The following is an 11,838-nucleotide window of genomic DNA, read 5'->3' as shown; positions in this document are numbered from 1 at the left end:
TCATAAAACAATTCTAAAAGAACAACAGGGAATCATTACAGAAATTTTGGAAAATAACAAACGGTCGGAAGTGATCCATATAACCAAATCCTAACAATTCTACAGGAAACTGTGATACAACAAAGAAAATCTTGGAATCAAACAATATGCTCAATAATAATTTTAGGGAAACTGGAATAAAAGGCAACTGCAAAAGCAAAGTTACCTGGTGGCCTGGGGAGCTCTCCCCTTCCCTGCTGTATCTGAGCCTCTCCCATCCTCTGCAGGACCACCCGTCACCCCAGAAACTGCTCCCTCTTCTAAACTGCTTATTTCATCTTACCCAGTGGAACCAGACAGTGAATAACCTGCTACTATTTATTTTCCATGTTTTCGTCTTTTCCCCCCAAATAGATCATATGCTGTTTCCTGAGGACAGGAAGTATGCCTTCTATTTCTCCGTATCCCCAGCAACTGGGAAGCACCCTGCACAGGATAAATGTTTGTTGATGAGGATGCATATGCTCATTTTTAATGCTCATGTGAATATTAACAAAATCTAGTTGGTTACTATTTTGAAGAAAGGACCTGGGGTTAAAATCTTCTAATATTATATATTTTGCCTTATTTGGCAAGATTTCTGAAGCAGTCAGTAGAGCTTTGTATTATTTAGCCAAGTAAAAATGGTAATAAAACAATTCTCATTAAAAAAGTGAAAATTCATTTATTCTGAATTTTGAAATCTCTAAACTTCGATAAAATATACAGAGAACAAAAGGTTATCAAACCTTTCCCTAACCAGTAACCCTTATTTGTCCTTCCCCTCTGCCAAACTCCAGTTTATAAAGTCATTCTAATATATCAGTGAGGAACACTGTTTAAAAAAATTTTAATAACAGTTTTAAATAATGCATAATTATATGGGGATATATGTAGATGTATAGCTGATTCACTTTGTTATAAAGCAGAAACTAACACACCATTGTAAAGCAATTATACTCCAATAAAGATGTTAAAAAAAAAATAATGCACGGCTTCCCTGGTGGCGCAGTGGTTGAGAGTCCGCCTGCCAATGCAGGGGACACGGGTTCGTGCCCTGGTCCGGGAAGATTCCACGTGCCACGGAGCAGCTGGGCCCGTGAGACATGGCCCCTGAGCCTGCGCTCCGCAACGGGAGAGGCCACAACAGTGAGAGGCCTGCGTACCTGCAAAAAAAAAAAAAAGCATAATTGTCCTAACCAAAAAGAAGCCACCCCTTTTTTGAATTCCACCTACCACACCCCCTACACTTAGCCTATGTAAACTTCAGACTCCCAGGTTCAAATGCCAACAGCAAAGGCGTGTCAGAGACAAAACTCACTGTGTAATCTGAGAGCCGACTGAGATCAGCTACACTGAGGAAATGAGAGTTGGGGTGGGGGGGGTGAAGGGAGAGGAAGCAGCAGGTGATTCTGGAGCAGTGCGATCAGAGGGCTCTGGGGACCCCTGAGGGAGGAGGACACGAAAGAAAGGGTGAGCCCAGAGCCCAGAAAGGCAGAGGAAAAGCTCCCCCTCCTTCACTCTCGGCATTTTAACACTAACAGGCCCACAGGCATTAGGGCGGGGGTCACCTGCTCTAGGGATTAAAGATGCTGGTGGGCTAGCCTGGGAAACTAAGCAGCAGTTTACTACATTGTTGGGGCACTACACTCCAAGCTCCAGGTTCAACTTTCCCAAACTTTAGAAACCGATTGGTTTCTTAGCTGGGGACTACACTCTGTCACTTCCAAAAGGGAAAACTGTGTACTAAGCCCATAGTAAGTGTGCAATAAACACCCATTTAACTGATGGATCAACAGTGTACGATCTGATCACTGCCTCAAAGAACCTGATCCCTGGGGAGAAACTCAGGACTAAACAAAAGGAAAGGTTTCTTTTTGATCATCTTCACGTAGTTTGTGAGAGTGGCCTGCGTTTCGAATTATGCATTATATTTCAACCATCTCTGCGCATGAGATTGTGTGGTCCTCAGGAAGTTTATGATATGAGATATTCCTACTACAAGGATTCTGATTTTGCATCAAGCTCCACCAAAAGAAGGCACGTGTAAGTACATATCGAGATAAAAGTACCCCACAGAGCTAAGGAGTGAACCTCTCCTGTCAAATGCTTTCCTGGAAACACTACAGCTGGGGGTTCTCTCCCTGAGTCATAAACACCCAGCACTCGCCTTCCAGGCGCTGCCAGCCTGAGGCACCCTCCCGCGCAGGGTCCTCCTGCTATCTTTCTGCTGCAGTTCCTTGTTTTAAGTACTCTGTAAGTCAGATTAAAGTATTTGTTTATTTTTTCAGTAGCCGACTAAAAATAAATCTGCAAGCTAAGGATAAAAAAAGACACTTCAAACTCTGCCTTTGAAGCCCATTGCATGGCAAGTAATTGACTTCCCTCCTAGGGACCAGTTATAGATCAGGGGGAAAACAGCATTCAGAGCTTTCACCAGAATACCAGAGACTGCAACACGATTCGCACCCAGCTTACTTTCTCCTAGAAACAAAGGTGTGCATGCCCGGTCTCCTTCCCTCACGTGAAAGAACTATCACCATGTTTAGCAAAATAAAAATCTCTCTAAGGTGCTTGTCCCTCCTCCTCATACTTTAGGAATGTTACCTCCAGCTTTTCCAAAAATATCAACCACCCAGATACCAACAACAGGGTTTTGATAAGAAGAAAAAGTATAAGATTCACTAAAAAAGAGGGGTAACGGGATCTCGGCAACGTAGTCTCCCTCCTGCCTGCAGGCCACAGAGCTTGCCCACTTGTCCCTACTACGTAACTTCCTATCGCCACAACCCTGTGGCATTCTGATAACCATCAGATAAAAACATTCTGTATGCTCACATGACAGTGTTAGAATTAATGGATGAGATGACAAGGCTGTCACATTGCTAAAAGCATGGGCTGTAGTATCCACAAACAGACTGCATTCTGGCTGGGAGAACATGAAGTTACTGCACTTCTCTCTAAGCCCTGCTTCAATAAACAAAATGGGGGTGATGATAACAGCCACCCTGGGGCTGCTGAAAAGAGTAAATGAAACAAAGTATGAAAAGCGTTTAGTCTCCAGTAGGTGATAAAAATATTTAGCGGTAGTATGATGACAACCTAAGGGTGACCTCACAAAGAATCTACTGTCTTAACTCTCAAGGTCAGCTAGAGAAGGGTTGGAGAGCTCCCAGAGGTCTTGTGTGGGGTTGTCAGCAAGGAGCTGCAGTCATTCTTGAGGGACACAGAAGGACAAAATTCTCCTTAGAGTTTTGCCACCTGAGAAAGGCTTGAAGGGCCCTTGCTTTTCTCTTGCCCTCCCTCTCCCTCTCCCTCTCCCTCTCCCTCTCCCTCTCTCTCGACTAGATAGAAGATAGAGTTAGGAAAGGAAATAAGACTTCTCCATTCCCCTTGGACAGAGAAGTTGGTAGAGTACATATAATATTTCCCCAAATTTCCCAAATGCATGGGTAATGCCCTCTTAGTACTATAAATATACAAAGTGTTTACAGTCTGTTTTTAGGAATAATTAAAAAGAACAGTATCTAGAATTAGACATCAAGCTAAAAATAACTCTTAATTGGTCTTAGTTTAGGCAAATATGAGAGCCTTAATTTGCAAAAATTTCATGATGTAGCCTCTCTCCAAGAAAGGTTAAACACTGAACCTCTTCAGTATTTCTTGCACAAAGGTATAGAGATGGACCATTTTCCGGTTGCATGTGGTAGGGCTCTCAAGGGAAGACATTATCCTCTACCAAAATCCATATAGAAATCTAACATGCTATGCCATTCATAGCAATCCAATAATTTTAATTATAAACTAAATTTCCCTAAGCTGGTCATAAAAATTTATTATGTAATAGTTGATACACACAAAAGAATGAATATATGTTAACAAATAGCTACATTATGAAGCTTGGTAATAAAACCAAAACCTGTGAGCCCAACCCCAGCTTAAGAACTAGAAAATTTCCAATATTAGTGTACCTACCTGCGCGCTCCTTCCCGATCTCAGCCCCGTGGCTGGCCTGCAGAAGTAATCGCTTTCTTAAACTTTGAATTTATCATTCCCTTGCTCTTCAAAATATTTTTTTGCAAAGATGGATCTTCAAGTGTGTATTATTGACTTTGGCTAACACTGCAAAAACTTGGAGACCTTTATCTCCAAATGGATCTGAAGTTGGCGCCACAGAGCCTAGGATGTCTCAGCTGTTGCCATTCTTCCTTAATAGGCATTATGTGCCCGGCCCCTCATCTCCCAAGAGAGTCAACAGAAGTTCTAAGGATTCTCTCGGTTTGTGCCCACAGCAGTCACAAAATTTCCTGCATTCTCAGAATAGGTGTCTGTCTACACAGCTGCTGTCTGAAATGGGTAGAACTTTCTACCCACCCAAAATGAGGGGCGGGGGCACGTCACTGTCAGCATCACATCCTTGTCGATAAAACTGTTAAGCACTGCGAAGGGCCTGAGAATTCAGCCTCCTTGCAAGCTACCAAGGTAGCTTGCCACAGTTTCACGGATGCTGGCAGAAGATCCAGGTCTATTGGTTCAGAGACAAAGGACTTCACTACTCACGGCACAGAGAGCGGCACGAGCATCACACATTTGCATCAGTTTCCTGTACCCCCAGATTCTACGGTGTAGTGTGGATGGGCTCAGATAGATGCCTGTGCACACAGAGGTCTGCATCACAGAAGAGGGACCTTGAGCTTATGGCGCCCAGCATGCCTGCCTTTTGTTCCGGAAGGAGACACTAACTCCATCTTCCAAGGATGTTCACTATACAAATATCCTTGAAAAGAGACTGTGGAACAAAAAGCAGTCAGTGCCTTACTCATAAGATGTGTAGAAACAAGAGAGGTCCATAGAGTTCCCATAGTCAACCATATCTGTTATACTTCAATTAAAATTTTTATTTAAAACGTTTTTAATGGTATGATTGTTTTAAATTCTATCTTGAATCCAGAAGTGACAATCATATTTACAGAGCCTCGTGGAGGAATGTGTGACGATGTGCAGGAAAGGGTCCCCCAAAAGATACTTGTTCATTACAGCTGACAAATATGTACTTTACAGGTTTAGGACTTCAGAGGCTTTGAGGGCACCTTTCTGACTCCCGTTTTTTTTTTTTTTTTCTCAACTAAGCAAGAACAGTAATTTTCCTCTGTAATATTAGCTTAGAATTTAATTAATAATTCTAAAAGACATAAAGATCTGCTGTGAGATAGAACTATAAGAATACTGAAAGTTCTAGCCACGGTCTGCATGGCCAGCAAGCTTCCTTGATATGATGTAAGCTCATCTTTACAGTGAAGCCCCTACTTTACATTATCCTACAATTTGCACCTTTTCTTCCCAAATCTGCCAGTTTTCTCATGCTACTGATGTACTGACCTCTTCTTTATATTACCCTGTAATTTATGCCTTTTCTTTAAGTCCATCACATTCCCTGCATTACTAACAGACTGACCTCCCCTTTATATTATCCTGCAATTTACACCTTTTCCTTCTGACTCCATCAGATTTCCTAATGTCACTACTAATGTACTGACAGCTCACAATTTGTACTGCATTTCTTGCAATTTGTACTCATTTTTCAGAAAAGCTGGAGGAAAGCTGCCTTGTTACTGTGTGTCTAGGGCTGAAGACCAGAGACTGCTGAGCGTGCGTGCTTCACTACAGGCCTGTGGACAGGGCTCCTGACTTAGGACGGCGATGTTACGAAGTGATGAAAGATGATGAGCTGGGTCCTAAGTTGTTGACTAAGTATCAATAGATGATGAAAAGGAAGATGTACATTTTATTTTATTTTATATTTTTAAATTTATTTATTTAATTTATTTATTTTTGGCTGCGTTGGGTCTTTGTTGCTGTGCGCGGGCTTTCTCTAGTTGCGGCGAGCGGGGGCTACTCTTCGTTGCGGTGTGCGGGCGTCTCATTGCAGTGGCTTCTCTTGTTGCAGAGCACGGGCTCTAGGCATGTGGGCTTTAGCAGTTGTGGTGCACGGGCTCAGTAGTTGTGGCGCACGGACTTAGTTGCTCTGCAGCACGTGGGATCCTCCCGCACCAGGGCTCGAACCCGTCTCCCCTGCATTGGCAGGTGGATTCTTAACCACTGCGCCACCAGGGAAGCCCAGGAAGATATACATTTTATCATCTGTCCTTTAAGAAAATTTCAGGGGCTCCATAGGATGAGAAAAGTCTATCACAACTAACTTAACTTACATTTAACACATACTTTTTCATTGAGTTCAAATAAAAGAGAGGCTTTTTGACATGTTAACAAGTTTCCCTCAGTTTGTACTCTTGCTATTTGCCATATTTCCTCCCGGTCACTCTGAAGTGAGACTTCCTGCAGAATGTGCTGCCTATGTGGAGTCTGAAATGAATTAGAGTTGGTAAAACAAAGGGAGGTAGGGTTAAGAAAAAGAAAATTCCAGATACAGGACACCGCATGCGCAAAGGCACAGAGGCGCAGGCCCACAGCCTTTCGGGAACTTCAGCTATTTCAGAGTGGCTGGAGCACAGACTGAGTAGGAAGGTGCCTGGCGCAGATAATGAGGATGTGCCATCTGAAGGAATCTAGACAATCTATAGAATCGGGAGCCACCGAAGAGTTTTAAGCGAGAGTAACGTGCTCATATTTGAAATCAGAATAATCTCTCGGATGGTGGAATGGAGGCCACGTTAGAATGGAGATGACACCGGAGGCAGGAAAACAGATCAGGAGAGTACACAATTAGCTAGTAAGGAGGTGACAAGGGCATGTGTTATGGGCTGAATTGCATCCCCCTAAAATTCCTATGCTGATGTCCTAGCTCCTAGTACTTCAGAATGTGATTCTATTTGGAGACAGGGTCTTAAGAGACAGCCACTGGTTTCAGAAGAAACCAACCCTACTGACACCTTGATCTCAGACTTCTAGCCCCAGAATTGTGGGACAATAAATTTCTGTTGTTGAAGCCATCCCATCTGTGGCATTTGTTACGCCAGACTATGACAGCCTGGATCAAGGATGGTGAGCAGGAAGAAACCTGAGACAGACTCGGGTGGTAGAATACCCAAACTCTGGTGACCAGCTGGTATAAGTGGTCAAGAAAGAAGTTGATTTAGAGGATACTGGTATGGGTAACTGGGTAGATGGCCATATCATGGACCAAGAAAAGTAATACAAGAAAAGAGAAAGATCGGCAGTTCTGAGGTAAAAGACAACCTCAAGCATTCACAACATGTGGAGTTCAGTAGGATGTGAAGACATGGGTCTGGAATTCAGAAAACAGGACTGAGATCAAGGCAGGGAACTGGAAGTCCTCCACGTGGAAGTGGAGGCTGTGAATGAAATCTGCCAGAGGAAGTACACTGGTGTAAAGGAGAATATTGGAAGGAGGATGCATCCAGTGAAGGAGATAGAAAGGGATGCATAGGTAGGACCGGACCCAGGAATGACGACTGTCACAGACATCAGTGGAAAAGGGTGTTCAAAGAGGGAGTGGTCATCAGGGTTGAATGTTGAAAAGAGGTCAGAGACTTAAGATTATCCATTGAATCTGTCAATTAGGAGCTTATTGGTGACCTCAGCAAAATTATTCAGTAGAGCTGTCAGAGGTGAAAGCCATGCTGCACTGAGTTGGCAAGTAAAGAGATTGGGGGTAAATGAAAACGGCAAGCACAGATCACTCTTGCAAGAAGCTTGGCTAAGTTGGAGCTGGAGGTGATGCAGGGCTCAGGGTGGGTTTTCTCATCATCATCATCATCATCATCAGTAGCGGTGGTACTGGCAGTGGTGGAGGAGGAGGGGCGGGGGGGAATAGTACTACTGAGCAGGTAGGTGGTCACATCCTAAGGTCAGAGGGTGCTGGGCCTGCCTCTCTGACATGTTATTTCTTCAAGATGAAATCAAACATCATCTTTACAATGAGTTGTTCTAACTCCCATTTGGGGTGGCTGATTTGGATTAGAGTAATTTGCTGTTCAAAATATGGTCATGGGTGCAGGCAGCCCATTGGTGGAGAATCCCTCATAGATTTCTCTGCAAGGTGAGATAGATTATATTCATTTGATATCATGAAGGGGTAAGTTGGGTCAGGGGAAAAATAAGAGGGGGACAGGAAATCAAGAAGCAGGTGAAGAGGAACTTTATCCCCTGGCAACACCTGTCATGGCTGAAGCTAGGTGAATTCGAGTCCCTTGCTATGCATTTACTCTCCCACCGGACTGCAAGTTCCCTGCCTGCAGCAGTAAGTTACCTAGAGCACCCACACAGTGCCAGGCACCTAGAAGGAGCCCAATCAATTCAGAATGAGAGCTCTACCATGGCCCTACCATGTAGAGATCATGGCCCTAGAGCTAGGTCTTCATGCCCTGATGCCCAGTCCTGCCCACAAGGCAAGAAATGAGCCCAGTGAGTATCCACACCTGGATGTCTACATCCTCTCACAAGACTAGGATAGGTCAGGGAGGGATGTGTAACTGAGACGGTGAGAGACCACCTCTCCGGGTAGATCCCAAATTCTTTCTGAGTGAAATCAAGGTTACATCTAGGGAAATAGGGGAATGAGGCCAAGAAGAGGGTTTTAAAAGGCAGAATAAAGCAAACTGGATGGGGATAACATTTAACATAGGAAATCTGAAAACAATTCAGAACCAGGTGGCTATGAAATGTTTGTTAAGGGCTTAAGGTGCACATTATCTTATTTCATTTATAATCAGGACACCTTTCCCCACAATTTAGAATCTCTAAAATTGTGGTGCATCTTACAATAACTGGTATCTTAGCACTGTCATAGCTTAATGGGCAGAATTCTTTTTCATTAGTGGTACATGATATGAGGGTGCCCGAGAATCAATAGTGTCTTAAACTTCATGATGTGGTATTTTACTCTATGAAAGGCTATGGCAGTTGTTTTGATCTGCTGCGTTAAAGTACTCAGCTTATGTGACAAAGCGAGAGAGTGGCACGGACATATATACACTACCAAACATAAAACAGATAGCTAGTGGGAAGCAGCCGCACAGCACAGGGAGATCAGCTCGGTGCTTTGTGACCACCTAGAGGGGTGGGATAGGGAGGGTGGGAGGGAGGGAGACGCAAGAGGGAAGAGATATGGGGACATATGTATATGTATAACTGATTCACTTTGTTATAAAGCAGAAACTAACACACCATTGTAAAGCAATTATACTCCAATAAAGACGTAAAATAAATAAATAAATAAATAAAAGTACTCAGCTTTAGCGATGGGTAAACTCTAAGTACTACCTCAACAAAAGAGTATCTCAAAAGGCACCTCTTCACATATTAAGTCACTGAGTAACTATTTTGAGAGCCCAACTGAGCACTTTAGTTGATCACTCCCAAAACAGTGAGCAGGAAGAACTCTAACTCACAGAAAGCTCTGTTACGCTGCATCGTGAGTAACAACATTCAGGACCCAAATCTCAGGAATAAAAAGAGGCTGATTATGACCATTTTCTGTTCAATTGGTTCTACATTTGTAATTAAGTCTGTGCCTTCTCTCCAACACTGTGGAATGTTGATGGCTTACTACATGGGTCAGAGGAAAAAGACTTGAGACTCTATTTCAAAAGACAGGAGGAAAATTCTAGCTTGCAGTCGGGAAAAACTCTGAAGAATATTTTGAGACAGTCGTCTTTCACCAGATGAACCCTGTGGTAACTGTGGTATTACTGGGGGTTGGTAATGCTTTCAGTGTTTACAAGGTCAAATCTAAATTCATATACTGGAAATGTGTTCTATTTTCACTGCTGAATACGAGCTGCCTCAATTTATTTGCTTATTTTTAAATGCGTCTTCTGGCCTTTAGAAGCTATTATTTACATAAAGGTAGTTCTGAACTTTACAAACATGTTGGATGCTACCTACTGTCTACATATTTTAAATAAGGTTAGATATGTACAAAGCAACAACCTATATCCAAAATAAGAAAATGAAAGATGGAAATCATTGCCAAACGCCTTCCTAAATCATATTTTAAAAGAATCATTTTCACAGATTTGTTTTTATCATACTGAATTAAAATATACTTTCTTAAAATATTAAACCATGTGAATATCTAAATCTATTTTCAATGTTTTATACAAAGAGTATGGAGAACAATTTTTAGAGCAATCAATAGGTCTACTTTGGGCAGTTATTTTATTTAATGATTATTACAACCCAGTGTCTGTTTTTTAAAATTGACCTAAGAGACAATCTAAAAATGTGAATATTTACCTTAACCTTCTTTAAGATCTAAATTCACTTTTCATCTTGGCTTTTCTCATTTTCACCTTGTACCTGATTACTTTACAAGGCATATGTCTCTTTCTTCCTTTAATTGCTTTTTGTACCTCCTTTTTCATTCTTTACAAAATTGCTTGTTGTTAAGCAATGTGCATAACATTAGGATACACATTCATTATTCTAGAACACTGTCTACTTGGTATTATTCTCCTCTATTCCTTTACCTCATTTGAATTGACCTAAACTGTACTTTCTGCTTTCTTTTGACATTTCTTTCTGTCAAAACATGTTCCCCCATCTTCCTGTCCTTTGATCACTACTCAATAGCTATTGTATTCAATATTTAGCCCCATGTTTTTCTGTTCTCCATTGTTTTTTTTAGGCTCTGGTGGACAGGCTCATAGCATATGGCTATTTTTCTTCTTAGTCTACTCTGCCTTACTTCTTTCTTTTGTATTTAAAGACATTAGAAAGACATCTCTTATGAAATTTAGGTCACTTCCTATTATTTTCCTTTTATGACTTTTGCTCTTCCAGATGTTGGTTTTTTCAGGACCACAGCACCTGTTCTGCTCTCTTCCTCATCTTACTGTAGTGATTATAATACTGACTATGGTATAATCCTATGAAGCCACTTCACTTACCCAACTTAAATTTGTTCCATTTTTCAATGACCTACGATGCATTTAATTTATTTAGCTATGGGAAGCTGCCCAAAACAAAAAGTTCCCCCAGAAAACCAAGAAACAAAACAAAACACCAAGCACGTCAATTACTTACATATACCATAATTTTCTTTTACATATGTGTCTGAATAAATATTTTTGAAGAACACAACGAGCACACTTTACCTTTACCAAACCAAGCTAACTTGTAGCCTAACTTGTACTGCTGGGCTCATATAGATTCTCGTTCCTATTATTATTCTTGAAAACAATGATTTCTAAGTAGAGTGTGGACGGGTTTATGACACGGGCTACCTGATATTCAGCTTGACTTACTCTGGTCATAACCTTATAAGGTCTTGCTTTTCTAATTGTAAAAAGAAAAAAGTGATGATTCTTCGCCTACTGTAACACAGGGATGTTACAGAGTTACAGAATAAGTTTAAGCAAGATTCAGTATGGATAAACTCTCTGGAACAAAGCTGTTCTATCAGAAATGTCAGAGATGTGTATGGGTACACATGTTAATATTAGTATATCCTCTTTCACATCTGGCCTATTAATACTTTTCGAGTTCTATTTAATCTAAACTTTGCAAGTATACCCTTCTTAATATTTATTTGTATGACTCCTGTCTCTTGAATACTGGACTGCACAGTCAGATGAGAGGGCTCAAATTAATTGACCTCATAGTCAAAGGTTCTTACCATATTTCAAATCGATCCTAAACTGAGAATTGGCTTCCATTTTATTTTCTGTTGAAGGTGGTTTATAATAAGTTGAAAAATAACAGTGGAAACTAAATAATAAACCGGAAAAAAATGTTAATCACTTAAATGATAAAAACATGCCAGCTATGTCTGTCTATAAACTCTATGGCTTATTGAGAGGCAGCTAGTGTAGTTGTTAAGAGTATAGGTTTTGGAGT

At 41.4% G+C, this 11,838-nt stretch overlaps 1 protein-coding gene across 17 annotated transcripts in view; it reads right to left on the bottom strand.

Moving 5' to 3' along the window:
* Nucleotides 1-11,838, bottom strand: part of EFCAB11 (EF-hand calcium binding domain 11) — a 226,694-nt gene that overhangs the window by 147,613 nt on the left and 67,243 nt on the right. The window contains exon 7 of one of the 17 annotated variants that reach the window (XM_073800130.1): nt 17-1,184. The exons of 14 other annotated variants lie outside the window; for them this stretch is intronic. In XM_073800130.1, coding sequence (XP_073656231.1) covers nt 992-1,184 — 193 coding nt within the window. In that variant the 3' untranslated portion in view covers nt 17-991. Of the gene's footprint in view, nt 1-16; nt 1,185-3,883; nt 4,031-5,951; nt 6,091-11,838 lie in introns of those variants that run through there. 2 more of the 17 variants (XM_019919216.3, XM_073800133.1) reach the window with 2 other exon arrangements.

The sequence above is a fragment of the Tursiops truncatus genome, chromosome 2, assembly GCF_011762595.2.
Source record: "Tursiops truncatus isolate mTurTru1 chromosome 2, mTurTru1.mat.Y, whole genome shotgun sequence".
Classification (NCBI taxonomy): Eukaryota; Metazoa; Chordata; class Mammalia; order Artiodactyla; family Delphinidae; genus Tursiops; species Tursiops truncatus.
This window is presented reverse-complemented; position numbering and strand designations above follow the sequence as displayed.